Source organism: Symphalangus syndactylus, chromosome 7, assembly GCF_028878055.3.
Source record: "Symphalangus syndactylus isolate Jambi chromosome 7, NHGRI_mSymSyn1-v2.1_pri, whole genome shotgun sequence".
NCBI classification, from domain to species: Eukaryota; Metazoa; Chordata; class Mammalia; order Primates; family Hylobatidae; genus Symphalangus; species Symphalangus syndactylus.
The window spans coordinates 41,093,688-41,116,626 of record NC_072429.2 but is presented as its reverse complement, the minus strand read 5'-3'; the positions used below and the strand labels follow the sequence as shown (position 1 = coordinate 41,116,626).

General features: G+C 41.1%; 1 protein-coding gene across 2 annotated transcripts in view; it reads right to left on the bottom strand.

Moving 5' to 3' along the window:
• The window catches only part of PRELID2 (PRELI domain containing 2), a 76,178-nt gene that overhangs the window by 663 nt on the left and 52,576 nt on the right, over positions 1–22,939 (bottom strand). For both annotated transcript variants that reach the window (XM_055285795.2, XM_055285794.2), the window contains one exon: positions 4,012–4,081. In XM_055285795.2, the coding sequence (XP_055141770.1) occupies positions 4,022–4,081 (60 nt within the window). In that variant the 3' untranslated portion in view covers positions 4,012–4,021. The remainder of the gene's footprint in view (positions 1–4,011; positions 4,082–22,939) is intronic.

The following is a 22,939-nucleotide window of genomic DNA, read 5'->3' as shown; positions in this document are numbered from 1 at the left end:
TCAAATGGATGTGTCAACAGCAATGCCACAAGCATATTGGTTAGTGAGATTTATGTGATCCACATTTTGGCTCATGACAGAAATCACCTTCTAAGCTTTCTAATTTTCAAATGCCCACTTGGACATACAGGTCAGAGAGTTCTGTGAAGTATCTTTAATATTAGGTACAATGTAGAATGTAGTCACTTTCTATGTGAATTTAAATTATGAAAAATTAAAATGTGATATGATATAAAAATATTAAATATTGTCTCTTTACGCACATTTCTGCAAATCCCACAAAACGTCCTTTAAGTATTAAAAATTGCAAAATTCCAAAGCGGGCAAATTGAGTAAACTATAAATAGCACCTATCCTACAGCCTCATCACAGTGCCACTTTATGTGCCAAACTAAATGCCTATATGTCTACTCCATTGTGTACATGCATTGGAACTTTATGAGCAATTTTAGTGACCACTGTTGCTGGCATTTTAACTTCCTGTTATTATGATTTTAATACCTTTTTATGTCTTAATATAAAATCAGCCAAGTCTTCACAAAGTGTTGACGTTAGAGCTAATGCAAGAAAAACAAACTGTCAAACTATAAACTTTAGGGGTAAGACGTGATCAAACACTGTATTTTAAAAGGCCAAACAATCACCACAACACTCCTTGATGTTAATTTAGGACACTAACTCAGTAGGCAAAAATTTTCTTCAAGGACCAGACAGTAAATATTTTATGCTTGCAGCTGTAAGGTCATTGTTATAACTATTCAACTCCGCAGTTGTAGCTTTGAGCATAGGAGCATAGTTGTGTTCCAATAAAACTTTATTTATAAAAGGAGGCAGCAGGCTAAATTTGGTTTACAGGCTGTATGTAGTTTTTTGACCTCTACTTTATTATAGCTACAGAGCTAATTTCCCCTACTTCTTTTAATGTAGCATTTTACAACTCGTGAAAACAGTAGTACCCCCACCGACAACCACCCCCTCCATTTTCCATATAGTTAATTCTGAGAAATTAAAAAGTTCCATTAAAATAGGCGCATTTCAAACTTGAAAAACTTTGTAAAAACAGTCAAGAAAATGGGAGAAAAGGAAAGGAATAAGCTGGCAGCATTCGATGCAACATCAAATTGTAGATTTATGTGGTAAGAGTACATACATACATATACATATATCCCGTACTTTACAGTTACTCCTCTGAGAAAACTGGTCATGAATTTTGAGAGTTTGAATTATATAAATCCTTCAGAAAATTTCATTGCATTGAATGCATTAAATGCAACTGTCCTGTACTAAACTCCTGGTTATATTCAGACCTCGACTATTTCACTTAAGAGAGGAGAATAAGTTGCTTTTCACAAACAATACGATGCCCTGAGTTCATGTCTTAGCCCTCAACCACAGGACAAACAAACACACACACCAGCCTGGGCAACATAGGGAGACTTCATCTCTATAAAAAAGGAAAAAATTAGTCAGGTGTGGTGGTGCACGCCTATGGTCCCAGCTACTAAGGGGGCGGAGGTGTGAGGATTGCTTGAGCCCCAGGGGTCAAGGCTGTGGTGAGCCGTGATTGCGCCACTACACCCCAGCCTGGGTGACAGAACAGTGAGACCCTGTCTCAAAAGAAAACAAAACAAAACACAGAACACGGGTAACAAGACAATAGGTAATGCTGTAAACTTGTTTAATTTACTCATCTTCACTACCAACAATTTAAATCCAAATTGATTTAAAGTACAAGTTGATGTGAATCTCACCTCCCCTCTTTTCAACTGCATTTGCTCCAGGGTGGAGCCTGGCCACATTTAAGCAACAAAAAAGGGGGCAAACAAGAAGCTGAGATGCTAAAATCAGGGAAAAGCTATACAAAGAATATCATTCTTCCTATTAAGCAAAAGTTGACTGAATACATGACAACAATATCTAACTCCTAGCTATTAGCTTTCTCAGTGCCCTGGCATTTCATCTTTCTCCACCCAGAGATGTGAACTCATTTAAAACTGCCATTCTCAAAGTGTGGCCCCAGGACCAGGACCACCATCACCTGGAAATCTGTTAGAAACAAATGCTCAGGCCCCATTTCAGACCTACTGAATCAGAGCTTGGGGAGTGGGGCCCACCAATCTGTGTTAACAAATCCTCCAGATGACTCTGATGCTCAAGAAAGTTTCAAAAACACTAATTTGAAGTTTGAAGACCAATAGGTGTATACCCTTCCCATGGAAATGGAAACCCCTCATTCCCTCATTTACCTTGGAGCTGACTCGTGATCCCACCCCCCAGAGTAAGATGGGATCTGTGCCTAAGCATGCAAGTACAAGAGGTGCTTAGTGAGCCTCACAAATATGCTAGCTGAGAAAAACAGGGAGATGTGGCCAAGTTGTTCTCTATAATTTTTTAAGGAACAGGGTGGGTGTAGGAGTAAACCACATTTAGATTCAATTCCAACATTTATGAGCACCTGCTATGTGTATGCCTATGCTAAATGAAATTATCTTGTTTAACTTTTTCAATAATAAAGGAATCTATTAATATGTATTAAGTATACAGAGGTTTAATATTAATCAAAATGTAGTCCAACCTGCAAATAAGCAGAAAGACTTTACAATTCTGCAAATAATGTTCATTCACAGGTCTGGACAGCATGCTTTGCACGCCAAGGTGCTTGTATATGATGTTCCTTTTGCTTCTTTTGGTTAACTGCTCTCAAACTTTATTGTTTATCACAATTAGAATGCCAGGTTGCTTACACAAGACCATGTGTCTCAACTTTTAAACCAACACAAGAAAACTTGAAGTAATTCTACATTACCCAAGGCAAAGTTTGTTTTATTCAAAGGTTTCAACCCTCAGATGTTAAAAACCTAAGGCCTGGCCTGGCACAGTGGCTCACGCCTGTAATCCTAGCACTTTGGGAGGCTGAGGCAGGTGGATCACAAGGTCAAGAGTTCAAGACCAGCCTGGCCAGCATGGCAAAACCCAATCTCTACTAAAAATACAAAAATTAGCTGGGCATGGTGGTGCACACCTGTAGTTCCTGCTACTTGGGAGGCTGAAGCAGGAGAATCGCTTGAACCTGAGAGGCGGAGGTTGCAGGGAGGTGGAGGTTGCAGTGAGCCAAGATTGTACCACTGCACTCCAGCCTGGGCAACAGAGCAAGACTCCATCTCAAACAAACAAACAAACAAAAACAAAAAAACCTAAGGCCTATAAATTCTGTAAGATGTAAATCTATCATACTCATTTATTTGGGGCTTTGATTCTCTCTTAAATAACTCTGCCCTGCCCTTTCCACTATAAAGACCATTCTCCCTGATTCACACAATAGAAATTTAGGGGGTGGGGGTAGGGAGTTGAGTAGTTCTGCAATCCCCCACTATCTGTTAACCCTATACCATTTGCCCTAAACTAGATGTGGCACGTGCTTCGGCATGAGTGCTATCCCTCCTTTCATCCTGTGCCCATGGCAGACACTGTTAACCATCAAGGCACTCTTACCTAGAGCCTGGGAATTACTCTCAAGACCTCAGAATCCCTTTCAATAGCATTTCAGGCAGCTACTCACAATCAGTGGAAATACATATGACTAATAAGAGATATCTGTTTCACTGGCCAATCAACATGCCCCTTCTTTGTTTCTCTTCCTGCTCCAATTACATTTTTAAAGCCTTCCTTTGATTATTTTCAGAACAAAAACATTAAGCTTCAGTTAATCTGAGCTGCAGTCTTTACAAATCTATGACACCTTGAGGCTCTCAATCATGGTAGATTGTGCAACGGTTTTAACAATTTGAATAGAGTTGTAACCCAGCATGTAATACAAAACTGCTCTGAAAATCAAAGAACCAAGTAAATAAAAGTACTGAAGAGATAAAACACCTGTGAAATAGTATTCTGTGCATATAACTGGGAAATATGCAGTGTGAATAGCCCAGGGAGGCTGCTGTAGAATACCAGGTTGATAAGCATGAAAACATGGCTTGCGTAAATAATTCTGACTTTGCTTTTGGTACTCACTGATGATTCTTTATTCAGCTAAGGGGGTACCACACTGTTCCTTTAGCAGCATCTCCATGATCCTAATTCCCTATAGAAAGAAGGAAAAATAAATTAAAACGCCCTATTTCACAGACAAGTACTTTTACATTTATCACAACCTTTTCCCTTCAAATAATCCAGGTCATGGCCATATATTCATTTCAACAAAGTAGGCTCATAGCCATACCTGACATTTTTATAATATTTTACTCAGCAATTTCACATACATTATCTCCGCATGTGCTCAGAACTACTCAGGGACACAGGCAGAATGGAGCTTATGATCTCCATTTTAAACATAAGAAAACAGCCCAAGAGTAGTTAAATAACTTCTTGAAAGTGGCCCTGCCAGAGCTACAATGATAATGGCAGTAGTTAATATTCATTGAACATTTACAAATATGCTAGATTCACTGCTGGGGTTTTATGTGCATTACCCAGGGGTAGCTACTGCTATGGTGTACCACTGAGACCCCTCCCAGAACTAAAGCACTCCTTCCCTTTCCACCAAGACTGTAGGCTGCTGTTGGCACACAGCCACCCTCAGCCAAAGGGAGCTGCCTTACCTGAAGTCATGTCCCTCCAGGGGCAGCCTATATCATTGGATGACTGGTAGGTACAGGGGTATAAAGACCTGGCCCCCTTCCCTTAATTTGGGACAACTCTGAGGAGCATCCAACCCTCAAAGCTCCCCAAGGGATCAGCTAAGACCTGTTGCAAGTGCATTGCAGTTCAAAAATCCCTTCCCATACCCCATGACAAGAGTTGTTCCTGAGTGCACTCTCCAATACCACCTGCAGACAAATCTCAAACTGAGTCTGTGCCCCAAGAGCTCACCTAGGACACCTTAATACACATAAAACCTCCAAATAAGTACTATCCTTACCCACATTTTACTGATGAAGAAACAGAAATTCAAAGAGGTTTAAATAATTTGCCCGGAGTCACACAACTATTAAGTAATAAAGCCAGGGAAAGAGCACAGGCACCCTCTTCCTTTTCAAAGGCCTACATGAACCTTCTTGCAATGTTCATTCTGCTACTGTCCATACCCACCTGTCTACTCAGCATCCTGTCCAGAAAAATTCTACCTTGGAAGAAAGCATAAATTCCTTTCCTCCTTAAAGGACAAGTTTTACAGACCAGAGGATAAACCTTCAAGTGGGAAGACAGGGTTATAATGCAATTATATACTGAGGTCTCCAGAACATCAAAGTTGGATCCATGGGAAAGGGAGCTGCTATTTTCAGAGACCTGAGCCTAAGAATTATTGCAGAGAAGAATAATGATAAGGGGAACTTAAAATACAGATCCCCAGGCCCCTCCCAGGAAAATTCTGATTTAATGGGACTCAAGCAGACACCAGAGCTCTATGCCCTTAACAGGCACCCATATGATCCTCTTATGACTAGGCAGGGCTGTGAACACCAAGTTGGCCTGCAGGAAAAAGGCAGGGACTTCCTACTTGGAATCTGAGCCCAGGGATGGGGACGGAGGGTAATCAAAGGCATCACTAGAGAAGACAATAAAATATATTTAACACCAAAGTAGACTAAACTAAAGTTAGTATTTCCTTGAGGATTCAGAAGGTCCTTCAGATTCTGCCTGGCCATCACCACAAATACTACCATTCTCTTGGAAGGAAAAAGTATTACTGGATCTTGAGAGAATGCTGAGTAGTAAGGAGTGTTTGCTAAACCAAAGCAGCAAACCATAGGACCAGGAGCACCACTGTCAGAGGTAGGAGACCTGAGTTCTAGTCACAGCTCCACCAATCATTCCGCTAGGTACCTTAGGCTGATCACTTTTACCAAGGAGTAACATAGACCACAGATGTCAGGGCACTGAGAGCTAGACGGGATTAGTGCTTTCTATACCCAGCTGCACTCTAGCATTACTAAGGGAAGTCACAAAAGAAAACAGACTCTCAAGAGTCTACCCAAGAGTGTGTTTGACTCAGTCAGAAATTTCAAGGCTCAGGCCTGAGTCTGTATGTGTATAACACACTTCATGTTGATAAGGACAGGTAGAAGGAAAATACTGGGTAGAAAAGGGCAGTCCCTGGTGAGGGCCACACCCTCAAGCCTGGTCCTGTGGCACAAAGTCAGAATATGCATTCCTGTTTTCCCACATGAATGTTGCCTTTTCCAAAACCACCCTGGCCCACCCCACCCCCCATCCTGTACCCATAAAAACCCCAGGCGCCACTGGTGGAGTGGCAGAGTGGCAGAGGAGAGAGGAGAAGAAGCAGCTGGACATTGGAGTGAAGCAGCTTGACTTCAGAGGGATGGCCTGATGGCAGGACCTTGGAGAAGAATTCAGCCAGGGACAGCCAAACTCCAGGGGAAGATGACCTTTCCACTCCATCCCCTTTCCAGCTCCCCATCCCGCTGAGAGCCACTTCCACTGCTCAGTAAAATCCTTCACATTCACCACCCTTCAATTCATTTACACCACCTGATTCTTCCTGGACGCAGGACAAGGACCTGGGTGCAAGTGCAAGAGGCTGTCACACTGACCCTCCACTGAGCTGTTTAACACTTAAGCCATCCATGAATGACAAAGCTAAAAGAGCACACTATAACATGCACTCTCTGGGGTTCTGAGGGTCACAGGCAACCTCTAGATGCTTCCATAGGCCCGCACAGAGTTCTGCTCCTGCTGGTTGCCCAAAAGCACTCATCCTGGCATCTGCACCTGCTCACCTGTGTGCTCCCCCTTTTGCAAGGGGTTGAGAGCTGCTTGCTGAGTAAATGAGCCAACCCCTTCATAAGTCATGGGAAGGGGTCAGGGAACTATCCCATTTCAATGTGATTCTGAAACACAACCAGTTCATTTACTAGAATTTGTAAATAGCAGCTTTACACCATCTCTTCCAACTCTGACAGTCTTGGAATTGATTAAATAAGTATCCTTAATCATTTCTGAAGATATAGTATATACTGCACTCTTAAGAGGTACCTGCCATTTAAAGAATTAGGGGAGGCCAGGCATGGTGGCTCATGCCTGTAATCCCAGTACTTTGGGAGGCTGAGGCAGGTGGATCACGAGGTCGAGATGGAGACCATCCTGGCCAACATGGTGAAACCCTGTCTCTACTAAAAATACAAAAATTAGCTGGGCGTGGTGGTGGGTGCCTGTAGTCCCAGCTACTCAGGAGGCTAAGACCAGAGAATTGCTTAACCAGTGAGGCAAAGGTTGCAGTGAGCCAAGATCATGCCACTGCACTCCAGCCTGGTGACAGAGTGAGACTCTGTCTCAAAAAAAAAAAAAAAAAAAAAAAAAGAAAAGAATTAGGGGAAAGGGGATTGGGGCCAAGGGATGAAACAACCAGTGAAATGAAAATTAACTAAATTCTTAACAGAAAACCTGCATTGTGCCCCCTTTTTGTTCTTATTGCCTTAAAAACAGATCCAGTTAACAAATATATACTATGCACCTGCTATGTGCACTAGAGATTAAATGGTGAATGAACAAGATAGTTCCTGCCCTCATGGAGTTTATAGTCTAATAGATTCCAGAAAATTTTCATTCCCTCATTTCACTTTTTTATTCTAACAAATCTCTGGACAATAATTAAATGTCTTCTTTCTATTTTCAGGAAGAATAAAAACTATCACATTAATTCTCTTTCAAGCTTCTTTTTACAGAGTAGAGCATAAATCCAGACAGTATGACTTTAAAATAAGAAAAGCACAGTCTTTCCCTAGGAGGTAACGACCTGCAAACTTTCCCATCCATCTAAATTAAGACCTCCACCACTTATTGAACTGAACACTAATTGACATAAGTGAAGACTGAGGTTTTCCTTGGGAATTGAAAGATGTTATTTATTGAATCAATTAAGTTCACAGGGTGACAGTTGATTTTTCTTTCTCTTTTTCCCCCCTCTCTCATAGCACTTTAGTCTTTTTAAGCAGAACAGTTAGAAATGGAACACGGAGAATGGGGGCAGGGAGAGAGAGGCCTATAAAATAAACAAAAAAGAAAAAAAAACACCTAACAGGGAAGCTAAGCCATGATTTAGTACCTCTCTTTGGTAAAGAAGGACCAAATCAAAGCCCAATCAATAGAGTCCTTTCAAATAAAGTTCCAACGCTTAAATCTCAACCCCCAGGAGATCAGGCTTAAAGGGGCTAAATTTACACCACTTATCACGCAATGATGCCTGAAATGCAGAACAAACATTAAGTGGACCTACATTTACAGATAAGGCTTAAAAGGTTTTTGGACTGACAAACCATAAACCAGCTTGATTTTATTATTTCTTTCCCCTCTGAGATTTTTTTTCTCTATTACAAGGCTATCTTTCTCTATTTGCCAATGTACAGATAAGTGAGCTATCTTGCAGGTTCATTTCCCTAATACCAGAGCTGTGCTGGCCAAATGTATCCCCACAAAGGAGTCTCAGAGTCAGATTCAAAACACTTCACAAATTCTACACTCTAAGAGTCTCTGAGAAATAGCTGATTATTACTAAAAACACAAACTTGTCTTAAGAGGATCAGGAATAAGTTGAAACTAAAGGTGGCTAAATTCAAACAGTATATTTACTTTGCTATAAAACTGATTCTTCCTTGAGAAGCTCTGATTTATGTAGAAGGCTTGGAAGAGAGTAATATTAGACCAAACAAAAATTTTCTGAAGCAGTTCTCAAAAGGTGCATCCACAGGGAACTCTTAACAAAAGAGAATTGCTCATTTAATTATCAGTGATAAAAGATTGGTATTAAATACCCCCACTGGAAATAATGCTTTCTTATGGGTCATGGCTTTGGAGTAAACACCATGAACTGATGCACCCACTGTGTGTAAGGAAGGGCAGGGAAGCTATGTGGAACAGGGATGCAGATAAGACAAGAAGCCTCTACTCAATGGGCCATCGGCCTCTTCAGAGGAAATAGAGGAATTAAAAATAACCAAACGGCAAGACAGCCTCTGAGAAACACTATGACTTTTAAAAGAAAAAAGTACAGTAATGTGCTGCTTGATGACGTTTCAGTCAATGACAGATGATATATATGATGGTGGTCCCATAAGACTGTACAGGAGCTGAAAACAATCGTATCACCTGGTGACCTTGTAGCTGTCATAGCATCATAGCCCAACACATTCCTCATGTGGTGACATTGGTGTAAACAAACCTATTGCACTGTCAGTTGTATAAAAGTATAGCACATACAATTATGACACCATAATACTTGATAATTATGATAAATGACTATACTACTGGTTTATATATTATGTTGTACTTTTTATCATTTTAGAATGTACTTCTACTTATGAAAAAAAAATTAACTATAGGGCTAGGCATGGTGGCACTCTGGGAGAGGCTGAGGTGGGAGGATTGCTTAAGGCCAGGAGTTTGAGACCAGCCTTGGCAACATAGTAAGACCCCTTCTCTACAAGAAAAAAAAAAATTAATTAGCCAGATGCAGTGACACTAGCCTGTAGTCTTACCTCTTTAGGATTACTTGAGTTCAGGAGTTTGAGGCTGCAGTGAACTATGATTATGCCACTGCACTACAGCCTGGGCAACAAAGTGAGAGACCCTGTCTCTGAAAAAATGTTAACTGTAAAAGCCTCAGGCAGGTCCTTCAGGAGGTATACCAGAAGAAGGCATTGTTATCACAGCAGATGACAGCTCCATGTTACTGCCCCTGCAGACTTTCCAGTGGGACAAGATGTGAAGGTGAAAGACAATGAGATTGATGATCCTGATTCTGTGTAGGCCTAGGCTAATGTGTGAACGTATATGCCTTTGCTTTTAACAAAAAAGTTTAAAAAATTAAAATTAAAATTAAAAATTTTTAAAATAGAAAAAAGTTTCTAGAATAAGGATATAAAGAAAAAATACTTTTGCATACCTGTGCAATGTGTTTGCATTTTAAGCTAAGGGTTATAACAAAATAGTCAAAAAGTTAAAATTTACAATTTTATAAAGTAAAAAATGTTAAAGCAAGCTAAGGTTATTTTGTTGTTGAAGAAACAAAAGTATTTGTTTATAATGTAGTGTAGCCTAAGTGCAAAGGGTTTATAAATCTGCAGTAATGCACAGTAATGTCCGGTAAAGTCCTATGCCTTCCTACTCACCACTTACTGACTCACCCACCCAGAGAAACTTCCAATCCTGCAAGCTTCATTCACAGTAAGTGTCCTATACAGGTATACCCTTTTTTTATACCATGTTTACTCTACTGTTTCCTGTATTTAGCTATGTTTGGATACACAAACAGTTATCATTGTGTTACAGTTGCCTACAGTATTCAGTACAGTACATGAGTACAGATTTATAGCCTAGGAGCAACTGGCTGTACCATATAGCCTGGGTATGTTGTAGGCTCTACCATCTAGGTTTGTGCATTCTATGAGGTTTGTACAATGACAAAATCGTCTAATAATATATTTCTCAGAATGTATCCCTGTTGCTAAGTGACTGTATAATGGAAGAAAGGAAGTGGAAACTAATGTTGCAGGAAGGAAGGACTTGCAGAAGCCACTTGAAGAAGAGGGATTTGAGTAAGACCCAAAGTCTAGTCGTAAGTGTGACACACAAAGAGAAAGACCAAGCAGAAGGAGGCTTAAGAAAATGGATGGGAGTGGCCAGGCGCAGTGGCTCACGCCTGTAATCCCAACACTTTGGGAGGCTGAGGCAGGCAGATCACCTGAGTTCAGGAGTTCAAGACCAGCCTGACCAACATGGAGAAATGCCGTCTCTACTAAAAATACAAAATTAGCCGGGTGTGGTGATGCATGCCTGTAATCCCAGCTACTTGGGAGGCTGAGGCAGGAGAATTGCTTGAACCTGGGAGGCAAAGATTGTGGTGAGCCGAGATCGCACCACTGCACTCCAGCCTGGGCAATAAGAGCAAGATTCCATCTCAAAAAAAAGCAAGAAAAAAAATGGATGGGAGTGGGAACTGCATGGGAGGAAGGAAGAGATGAAGGGAGGAAAGGGGGAAGGGATCTACATCCAGTTTTCTCATCAAAAGGTAAGAGAATACTGCATGACCCTTCTCCATGAAGAGATCTTCTACCACAATAAAGCAACTTTTATCCAACTTTTAATCTGATGCTGTCTAATCCTTTTAGATGCAGAACTTTATCTAGAAAGTGGAATAACACCTAATAATAATCTAAAATAAACAGTTAAAATTCATTGGCACATACAGTATGCCAAGCTCTTTGCCTGCAATCACTTATTTTACCCTCCCATCTCCCCTTTTTTTTTTTTTTTTGGATGAGACCAAGGCTCAGAGAAATTAAACAACCTGTTCAAAATCACACAGTAACTAAACCTCAATTTGACAGGAGACAATCAGGCTTAAGAATCCAGGACCTTAAATCTTACTACACTGTGGGGATGGGAAGTTTAAATGAGAATGCAAAAGTGAAAACCCCCACTACACCGTTGGAACTAGTCTGTGTTGTGCTGCTGTAACAGAATACTATAGGCTGAGTGATTTGTAAACAAAAAAAAAGTTTATTTGGCTTACGGTGCTGGAGGCTGGGAAGTCTAAGATTGAGGGAGTGCATCTGGCAAGGGCCTTCTTGCTGTGTTATAACATGGCAGAAGGTACCACTTGGCAAGAGAGCATGTACAAGAAACCAAGAGATTGAACTCAGTTTCAAGCCCTTTTATAATTGGCATGAATCCATTCAAAGGGCTGGAGCCCTCACTATCTAAACACTTCTCATTAGGTCACTTCCAACACCGTTGCACCAAGGATTAAGTTTCCAACACGTGCTTTGGGGGGACACATTCAAACCATAGCAGGTACATAGCAAGGTATTTTAGTCCTGCTCCCAAACAAAATAACATGAATCTTAATATATGAATCAATATCTAATCCCATCTACAAACTGTTTTAAAGACAATGTTTTTCAATTAGAAATAGCCTGCTAGAATGTATGGCTTCAATATAATTTTCCCATAGTAGCTAATAAACTCTTAAGATTCATTTTTATTTTTATAAGTAACCCAAAATCTTTAGGTGTAACTGCAGAACATTAAACTGATACAATAATTCAGATGTCTTTGCTTCACATTATAAAGCTTTCTCTCTCCTTAAAGAGAATATTTAATTCTCACAATTTTAATGGAAAAGAATATATCCTCAAATAATAAAGTCTAAAAATTGGAAAGGACCTTATATTTTCTAGTCCAGATAGGAAACTCTAAGCAAAGAATCAAAAATGGTCCACCTGATTTAAAGAGATTTCCTGCAATCAAATAACAGAATGAAAGATCAATTAATAAATCATTTCCATGTTGCTGATTTTCAAATAAACCCTAACTTAACATGAAGATTTAAGTCGCTGGTGTTTTTCTATTTTACAAAGTTACTTCCGCCACCTTCCAATGTGACTCAATTAATCTATTTTCATTTTGAATTTTAAAAAATTTGACCTGCATATAATTTTATTTTTCCTCACTTGCACTTCATGCAAAATATGGCCTCTCCCCCAGTGCCATGTCCATCCATGACATTTATAACAGTTGATCATCTGTTACCTGCTGGAAATCTCCATTCATGGGAAGCATACTGTTCCTTAGACCATCTGTGCTTAATTACGAGACAGTGCTTCCTCACGTTGAAGAGTAAGGAACTGTTTTAGTGGCTGGCACCAGAGCATCCCAGTACTAACTCCTGTACTCTCAAATGTGCCCAAGTGAAAAGCAACAAGGTTCCTATTATTTCCCCTTTATCAGCCATTTTTTCACTATTAATCAGACTTAAGCTCAGTCATAATTTTCCCTTTTTTCTTCCCTATTCTGAGATAAAGTGGTTAGCAGCATGCTTGTACATTTTATCAACAAATTGTCTTTAACAGAATAAATGAATCCAATTGATGCTCAAACAGTAAATAAATCCAACAGCTGCCCAGATAATTCTGCTTTTATCTTGTATCTCTACCCTTCTTCCCCACAGGTTCATACAATTCTATAAGTCAATGATCTTCCTTATATAAAAGGTCGGTCTACTGTGTCTTCAAGTCAGGTGTTTCCTTTCAACAAAATAGAATTTTTCAAAGCCATATTTCAGTCAAAAACCGATATCACCAAACCTCAATATTGAATCTAATGAATTAAATTTATTATGGGCTTACTGTATGCTGACACTTTACTTACATTATCTCATTTAACCCTCTCAATAGTCCTGTGAGGTAAGACAGTTCTGCTCTCACCATTTCCAGGTAAGAAAACTCAGCCTCGGAGAGATAAATGACTTGTTCAAAGTCATGTAGGTAGCAAGTGGCAGACCTAGGATTTAAATCTGGATTTTCTCCACCTCATTCCACAATGAGTGCTTACTTGCCTCACTGAATGTGTTTCTGTGCCTGAAAATGGGTGGAGGGAAGAGAATAAGTACACTTCCCTGCAGGATCACTCCTGAAGATTAAATGAGGCAACATATAAAGCTACTGGCACACAACAGACTTTTGTTAACCATTACCTCCCATTCTTCCTGTGTCCTAAAAAGTAGCTACTGATTTATATATGGACTCTCTCTGACTAGGGGCCCCTCAAAATGGGACTTCTGCAGTGAGGCACCTCCCCACATTCAGCTAGAGGCTGGTGACCTATAGGAAATACCAGCAGGGGCTCACCTCATGCTTGTTCACATTTGCCTTGCCCTTCACATCACCTCTAAGAGTCACTAACACTTCTGTTTCACACTATTAGGCCCAGCAGGGTAAACCAGGTTTCCTCAGGTCACAGTGGTCATCAGAGACAGAACTAGAATCCAGTTCCAGGGAAAGAACTAATTAGCAAGAAGGCTAAGTCCTCTATCTACTAGACTGTGCTGAGCACATTACATGCCTTCACCCTCACATCCTACCTACAACTCAATTACATGAGAAAAATGAAGTTCAGCTAGGTTAAAACAGGTAACCAAAGACACTCAATTAATAAGTGGCAAAATCAGGCCAGGCACAGTAGCTGACACCTATAAACCCAGCACTTTGGGAGGCTGAGGTGGGTGGATCACTTGAGGTCAGGAGTTTGAGACCAGCCTGGCCAAGATGATGAAACCCTATCTCCACAAAAAATACAAAACTTAGCCAGGCATGGTGATGTGCCCCAGCTAGTCAGGAGGCTGAAGTTGGAGAATCACTTGAACCTGGGAGGTGGAGGTTGCAGTGAGCCGAAATCAAGCCATTGCACTCCAGCCTGAGCAACAGAATGAGACTCCATCTCAAAAAAAAAAAAAAAAAAAAAAAAAGTAGCATAATCCAGCTTCACACCCTGATTTTTGTGACTCTGAGCCTTCCGTATACTATCTCCTTGAAAAGGTGTGTTTATAGGGTTTTCTCAAATTACCAAAAAATGACATGTCAGCTTAGGCACATTCCTTCCTACAAACAAAAAATAATTTCCATCTACATCTGCATGGTTTTAATTTTATTAATTTAGAAGAGGCAGGGAACATGTAGTTCCTGAAATTGCTGTAAGAAAAAAAGCACCTCCCCATGTATGCAAATGAATTTTGTTTTCTGCTGACACTAAGTGAAGCTCCCTTGTGCACTCTGGAGAAGCCAGAAGAGAAACATTCCACAGGGAAGCATTTCTGCTTTAACACAATATCTGCCTATTAGAATTCCATTGTGTAATGCCAATATGGAGGGCCCTTCACTTCCCACTAAAAGCCTTTCAGTACTGAACATGGTCATCATTTCTTGGGGACAAAACCCGCAGTGGGTGAATGAAGTACAAGGTTAGCCAGAGTGCTGTCATTAACAAAAGTAACATAAATATGATACCTTGACTTCACTCCTCATCCTTTGCACTACCTGTGGAGTGAAGGAACAGTAAGTCCACGGCAAGTTTAGGAAGTGACATTTGTGTTTTAATTCCACATACTTAACACTACAAATTAAAAAGAGTAATCAGAAAAAAAAAGCTACATACAGGAAAGCTACTAAATGATTAAAAAAATAAAATCTCTATACGCAGATAATAGCCTAAAAATAAACCATGGGCTGTTTTTAAGTCAACTATTTGCAAAAAAAAAAAAATGCCCGCAGTGCTTATAGTCACCCCTTATCTGTAGTTTTGTTTTCCACAGTTTCAGTTACCCACAGTCAACTGTGGTCCAAAAATATTAAGTGGAAAATTCCAGAAATAAAAAATTCATAAGTTTTTAAGTGCATGACATTCTGAGAAGTGTGATGAAATCTTCTGTCCTGGCACATGAATCATCTCTTTGTCCAGGATATCCACACTGTAGACACTACTGGCCTATTAGTCACTCTGTAGCCCTCTGAGCTATCAGATCAACCATTGCAGTATCACTGTGCCTGTGTTCAAGTAATTCTTATTTTACTTCATAAGGGCCCCAAAGTGCAAAAGTAGTGATGCTGGCAATTCAGATATGTTGAAGAGAAGCCACAATGTGTTTCCTGTAAGTGAAAAGGTGAAAGTTCTCAAATGAAGAAAGAAAGAAAAAAAATCATATGCTGAGGTTGCTAAGATCTATGGTAAGAACAGGTCTTCTATCCATGACACTGTGAAGAAGGAAAAAGAAATTCGTACATAGTGTATGTAAAGTTCCATACTATCCACGGTTTCAGGCATCCACTGGGGGTCTTGGAACATATCCACCAAAGATAAGAGGGACTACTGTATATATAAATGCTCTTTAAAGCTCCCAAACCCTGTAATAAACTGGTAAGGGGAAGGAGACACTGAAGAAACAGATGTAATAATGTTGATACTTCTTAAAAGTTGCTCTACTATTTCAATTGCTAACTAAGTGGGGAGTGTTCTTGGTTAATCCCTAGGATATTCTTTGTATGATTTGGTTGAGATATCCCTGCATGGATTAATATCTCCCACATGGACGATGTTCCAAATCTACCATCTGTCTTTAATGTTAAAGAATCTAATAAAATTATTCCTTTCAATAAAAAAATTAAGGCTTGTATTTTTAAAAAATTCACAAATCCTTCACTTGGTGAACTGCAAGGGTGGGATTGTTTTAAAAAACCAAGTGCTGTAAGCAATTCTGGTTGTTTGGAGACTGATGCAAAATTCCCAAGACTGAGGGACAGCTCTGATTCATATCTTATATGGAATTTGGCCAACAAATTCAGGTTCTCTAGAAAATAGTCTGTTACAGTGGCTGAAGTAAAGAAGTGAGCTGCTGGAAAAGTAAAATGAGGGGGAATTTCCTTTTTCGTTTTAGAAATGGGGTCTCACACTCTGTTGCCCAGGCTGGAGTGCAGCAGTTCAATCATAGCTCACTGAGGCCTTGAGCTCCTGGGCTCAAGCAATCCTCCCACCTCAGCCTCTTGAGTAGGTGGGATTACAGGCATGCATGAGCCACTGCAGCTAGCATGAGAGGAAATTTTCAGTACCTTAAAGCCAGGCAGCCTAGTAATTATGTGCTCAGTCTGAGTCCCACTGTCTAGTTTAAATCTGGATTCTACCACTCACCACCTGTGTGATCTTGGGCAAGTCAACTCACTTCTCTATGCCTCCTCATCTATAAAATGGTAATGATAGTAATGGCAGCAGCTGCTCCAAACGGCCTGCCACTGCTATCACTGCTGGCTGCAACAGGGAGGCACGGCCAGGGCTGCATGCTCCATGAAGCTGGCAGGAGCCCAGGGGCAGGTGGCAGCCCCGCCTGCCTGGGCACAGCTACAGCCACCCAAACTGCAGCTGCAGACCCAGGCCTCCTGCTCCACGGAGCAGGCAGAAACCCTGCCCCCATGGGCACAGCTGCAACCACCCAAAGCACACTGCAAACCAAGGCATCCCTACACTCTTAGGGGCCGGGGGGAGCGGGAAGGGCCCCCATGCACTCACAGACTTGGAAGTGCCTGTCCCTGCTGCCTGGCTTCTCTCAGCTGTCAGGGCCTGCTCCAATCTCCGAGCAACATCAGGGCCAAATCTGGATGCCACAAATGGCAGCAGGAGGCAGACAGCTTCCTGGACGGAAGGGAGCAGGTCCCAGATGAATCTCCATCTTCAGGCCAGGGAGGGCCTGAAGGCTGGGGGCAGGGCTGCCAGTCCCACCACAGTGGGAATTTGTGTGCCTTTTCTGGGCCTGCCTATGGCCACCCATAGACCAACCGGTGCACACTTCCTCCCCTCTGAGGCCCATTAAAGACCCGGGCTCAATCAGAGCTGAGCAGATGTTGGGAAAACCAGCCACAGAGAAGAGCTACCCACTCCAGGGCCTCCTCTCTGCTGACAGCTGTAGAAATAGGATTATCAGCAGCAGAGGGGAACAACCCACTCCAGAGCCTCCTCTCTGCTGAGAGATACAGGACGACTGGACGACCTGCCTGTAGAGAGGAGCTTCCCACTCCAGGGTCTCCTCTCTGCTAGGGGCTGAACACTCTATGGGACACCCTGGCTGTGGAAAGGGGCTACACATGTGAATTCCCTCTGAGCTGTTCTATCACTCAGTAAAGCTCATTTTTGTCTTACTCACCCTCCATTTGTCCATGTATCTCATTCTTCCTGATCACAGAACAAGAACTCAGTACCCGCCAAGCTGAAACAGCTATAACACAAACAATGCCAACTGGGGAAGCTGCTTGTAGTGTGCCTGGCCCAGCCACAGCTTTGCAGAGAACTGGAACCCATGCCAGCACCTAGAGCTGCCTGCCCCACGGCAGCAGCTGGTGTGTCCAACTGCTTAGTGGCTGTACTCCACGCTTGCTCACACACCCCTCGCTGCTCCACGCCTGACTCACAGTCTCCCTTGGAGGCGTGGAAGCCAGGGCGGTAGTGTGAACTGAGCACAGCCTGCCAGGCCAAGTGGGTGGAATGAGCCCAGCAGGCCCAAGTAAAACTCAGGCAAAGGTGTCACCAGCCACAGGTTTCCAGCCAGAAAAATGATACCCCAAAGATCCTGTAACAATAGTACTCACCATAGTGAATTGTATGGTGGATGCTAAGCAAATTGGATGAGGTAATACATGCAACATACTCAGGATGATTGATGCCTGGGGCACAGAAAGTACTAAAAAAATATTACCTGTTACTGTTACCTTTCTGATTACTCCTGTGTCATACAGAAAGCGCCTCTGCTTTTAGGAGTGTTGTTAAAAGAGAATAGAATGAAAACATAAAGTCTAACCACTTTTGGAAAATAATATTATAATATGTTCATTTGTTCATTAATTCAATAAATATTTATTGAACATTGATGATGTGCTAGGTACTAAGGATAAAGTGGTAAGCCTTATACAGAAGCCTATCTTTCAGTGAAAGAGATAAAAAACACATTCAAAGGATCATGAAAGTAGTCACATACAGTTAAGATGCTTCAGGGAATCTTTTCTAAGGCAATGCTACAAAAATATGAAAGGTTATATATATAAAGTTGTTCCACATAGCATCATTCATAATGGTAAAGGTGGAAATAACCTGAATGTTCAATACTAAAGGGTGATATAAATTATCATATATTTAATGAAATATTATATAATCATTGAAATGATGAATTTGAAGTTTATGTAGTTACTGTGAAAGGGATTTATTATAAAATATTACTTGAAAAAAGCAAGAAATGAAATTGTACTAACACTGTTTAATTATGACTTTAAAATTTGCATATGAGACTAGAAGGAAATATGCCAATTTGGGTCATAATGAAAAGGTAACAGTTATCATTTATGAAGTATTTATTGTGTGCCAAGGTATTTTAAGTACTTCTTTATACTATCTCCTTCACTCTCATACTCATAAGATAGACAGCATTATTCATATTTCACCCAGAGAGAGGTTAAGTTCATCCATACTCTATGAGGGAGGGCACTGTGATTTAAATCCACATTGGGTTGATTCCAAAGACAAGGTCAACATAACCACTAAACATTTGTTTATAATGTCATAATGGGAAAAATAAGTTATTATTTTTAACTATCTTGCATTTTGCTTTTTAAGAAATGTTAATAACAACAACTAGCTTTAGCCCAGGAGTTCGAGACCAGCCTGGGCAACATAGTGACACCTTGTCTCTTAAAACAACAACAGGGGCCGGGCATGGTGGCTCTCGCCCGTAATCCCAGCACTTTGGGAGGCTGAGGCAGGTGGATCACCTGAGGTCAGGAGTTCAAGACCAGGCTGGCCAACATGGCAAAACCCCGTCTCTACTAAAAATATAAAAATTAGCCGGGTGTGGTGGCAGGTGCCTGTAATCTCAGCTACTCAGGAGGCTGAGGCAGGAGAATCACTTGAACCCAGGAGGTGGAGGTTGCAGTGAGCCAAGATCATGCCACTGCCAAAATCCAGCCTGGGCAACAGAGTGAGACTCCGCCTCAAAATAACAACAATAGGCCGGGCGCGGTGGCTCACGCTTGTAATCCCAGCACTTTGGGAGGCCGAGGCGGGCGGATCACGAGGTCAGGAGATCGAGACCACAGTGAAACCCCGTCTCTATTAAAATACAAAAAATTAGCCGGGTGTGGTGGCAGGCGCCTGTAGTCCCAGCTACTCAAGAGAGGCTGAGGCAGGAGAATGGCGTGAACCTGGGAGGCGGAGCTTGCAGTGAGCCAAGATCGTGCCACTGCACTCCAGCCTGGGCGACAGAGCAAGACTCCGTCTCAAAAAAAAAAAAAAAAACGACAACAACAATAACAACTGATCGGGCCGGGCGCGGTGGCTCACGCTTGTAATCCCAGCACTTTGGGAGGCCGAGGCGGGCGGATCACGAGGTCAGGAGATCGAGACCACGGTGAAACCCCGTCTCTACTAAAAATACAAAAAATTAGCCAGGCGTGGTGGCGGGCGCCTGTAGTCCCAGCTACTCCGGAGGCTGAGGCAGGAGAATGGCGTGAACCCGGGAGGCGGAGCTTGCAGTGAGCAGAGATGGCGCCACTGCACTCCAGCCTGGGCGACAGAGCGAGACTCCGTCTCAAAAAAAAAAAAAAAAAAAAAACAACTGATCATTTGTTGTTGCCACATCCTATCCTAAGAGCTTTAGGTACATAGCTCATTTACTCCTCACAACACTCTATAAAGTAGGTTCCAATATTGTCCTCCTTTTACAGACGAGGAAGATGAGACACAGAAAATTAAATGGCTCAGCCAAGGTCATACAGCTGGTCAGGGCAGAGTATTCTGCTGGCTTCAAAGGGAGCTGAGGGAAAAGAACATAAATGGCTCTATTGCAAATATAATTTAAAATATTTATATGCAGGTAGTACCTATTTAAAACATTGTTAAGTAAGTTTTTCTAATTTTGTTTAAAGATTTAAAAAATCTTTTTAGGAGGAGTATGGTAAGTTTTTAAATTTTGAACTATTTCAAACATATCAGGAAGTTCAGAGAATAACAGAAAAACCAACAGGTTTTAACAAATGTTAATGTCTAAAAATAACAAAAGCTACACTCCACTAAAGGCCACTGATTGAGGAAATTTTAATTATAGTCTTTAAATTCTACTTAAATTGGGACTCAATAAGAAAGGAGTTACTTAACTCTCAAAAAGCCACCATTTTCCTTTGGAAATTCAGAGATGGTGAGCTGGAATCTAAGGAAAGAAGGTAGCCAAGGAAAAAGGAGTCAAATCCCAGACAGCAAATAGAATTCAAAAAAACTGAAAGTGACAAAGAAATGTCACTCCAACAAATCCAGCTTCACTAGACACAATGCTTCCTTTTCTCCTAATAACAGGCAGACACACTGCAGCCTCCTCCCCACTGGCTTTCCTGGGTCACTGCCTGCTGCCCATTAGGGGTGGGTACAACCAAAGGGTCTTTCAGGAAGGATGAAATTCTATCTTAGAGTGGGGAGCCAGGATGAGACATCACCATAGACAAAGGGAGGGAGAATGCTCCAGGGGAACAGCTGGACACCTCAGAGAGCTCAAGGAGCACTGAAGTAGCATGCTGCAGGGCTTAAGGACACAGCTGTTGCTAAACTAGTAGATATATCCTTAAATGAAATTGCCTTTACTATTCAAGTAGCTCTACCCAGAATTCTGTATTAGTCCCTCAGCTGATACGTCTGAATGACATTTTCCTGATCTTTTTGGTCAAACTAAAAGCCTTAATTGAACACAAAGAGCCTAGGAAAATCCAAGTCCAATCCTGTAAGTAATGATGCCTTTCTTTCATTTACAACAGATGTGTTCCTAAAGGCACTTAGTCCACACAATGTGCAGATGCAGCCCCTATATTTATATTTTCATATATGTATGTTTGTGTATATACATACACAATATATATACTATATACAATATATATACTATATATACTATATATACACATACTATATATAGTATATATACTATATATACACATACTATATATAGTATATATACACTATATATATATACACATACTATATCTATATACACACATACAAATACACAATTTATTTTTGGCATTTCAATGCAGCCTGGTCAGAGCTGTTGCAGCTTTCAATTCTATGCCTGCCTTAGGTTTATACAAGGTACATGAAGATTTATAGTGGCCACAAATTCCTATTTTCACATTGTCTTTGTCTTTGAATTTAGCACAAAAGAGTGAGAGAACAGGTTCAGAAAACTAATAGATGGGTTGGAAATTCCATCCAGAACAGCTGAGAGAACACAGCTCCCAAATCTCTTTGGAGAGATTAGAGGAACTAATGGGTGTGAGAGTAAAGGAACACTAAGAAAGCAAGTCTCATATTAAGTGTTTTGAAGATGAGAACATTTTTCCCTATAGTCTAACAAGTATCTACTTCAAAGTCATATGTACGCCCAGTGCTGATGGAGACAAGTCATGCATTTGTCTTGTCTCCTTCACCTGAACTCTTTGGGACTCTGACCTCCCTGTCAGGGAATCAAAGTGAATGGCGGTTGAGAAGATGGGCTCTGAGGTCAGACCACTTGGATTCAAATTCCAGCTCTGCCACTTACTGGCTGATGACTTTGTGCAAGGAATTGGACTTTTGTGTGCTTCTATTTCCTCATCTGTAAAACAGAAAAGTGGGAGTAACCAGTCTCTCTTCCAGAAGGTAACTGGGAAAACTAAATGTTCATACAACAATGTAGCACTTGGCTCACGGTAAACATTCAATAAATTACAGCTACTATTATATCTGGTCTTTCCCAAAGTTTCCAAAGGCTGTGTTTATAGAAGGCATAGATTAAAAATAAGCCAACATATTTATGTGAATAGAATTATAAAATGAAATTGTAATCACCCTACCACATGCTTACCATGCCTTCTGCTAATTAGCGTTTTATAAAATTATGTTTCTTATTTTTAAATATTTTATTGCCATCTCAACCCTTGACTACAAACTTGTTAAATGAATTACCTCTGATGCTCTTAAATCCCTAGTTAGCTTAAACTACTGCATTTTGATGCAGGGCTTAAAGACTATTTGTCAGACAGAAAAATCTTGGTCAGACATTGAAGGAAGGGAGGGAGAATTTTTTTTAAAAAGTCATACAATTGCCTAATTGAAAATGACCTACCCAGGTAAGTCTGATTTTACAGAAGATGTTAGTGAAGCTCAGAGCAACTACTTCAAGCAACACAGCCCTTAGAGAGCAGCCAAGACAGGGCCAGAGCCCAGGTGTCCTGACTCCTGGCTGGGTTGACAGGCTCCTCACCGCACTGTGTGGAGAGGCACTTTCTCCCATCACTATGCTCTAACACATCTGGAGCTCAGGAAACCACTTACTTCATTTCAGGCAAGAACTTGACTTCCGAGATTTCATCTAGTTTCATAGAAGGCAACGTCCCAGAATTTCAGCTGGCAAATCAACCAAGAATTCCCAAAAGCTTTACCATTGAGCAAAGTCTGTTACAACCAGGATGAATTCAAATGAGCCATCAAGGGATTTTGGATTCCCAGGTTTCACAGTCAAGGTAAAGGCATTGATTTAAACTCAGTAGAAGGAACAAAAAAAGGTATCACTCACAGAATACTCATTTCCACAAAGCAG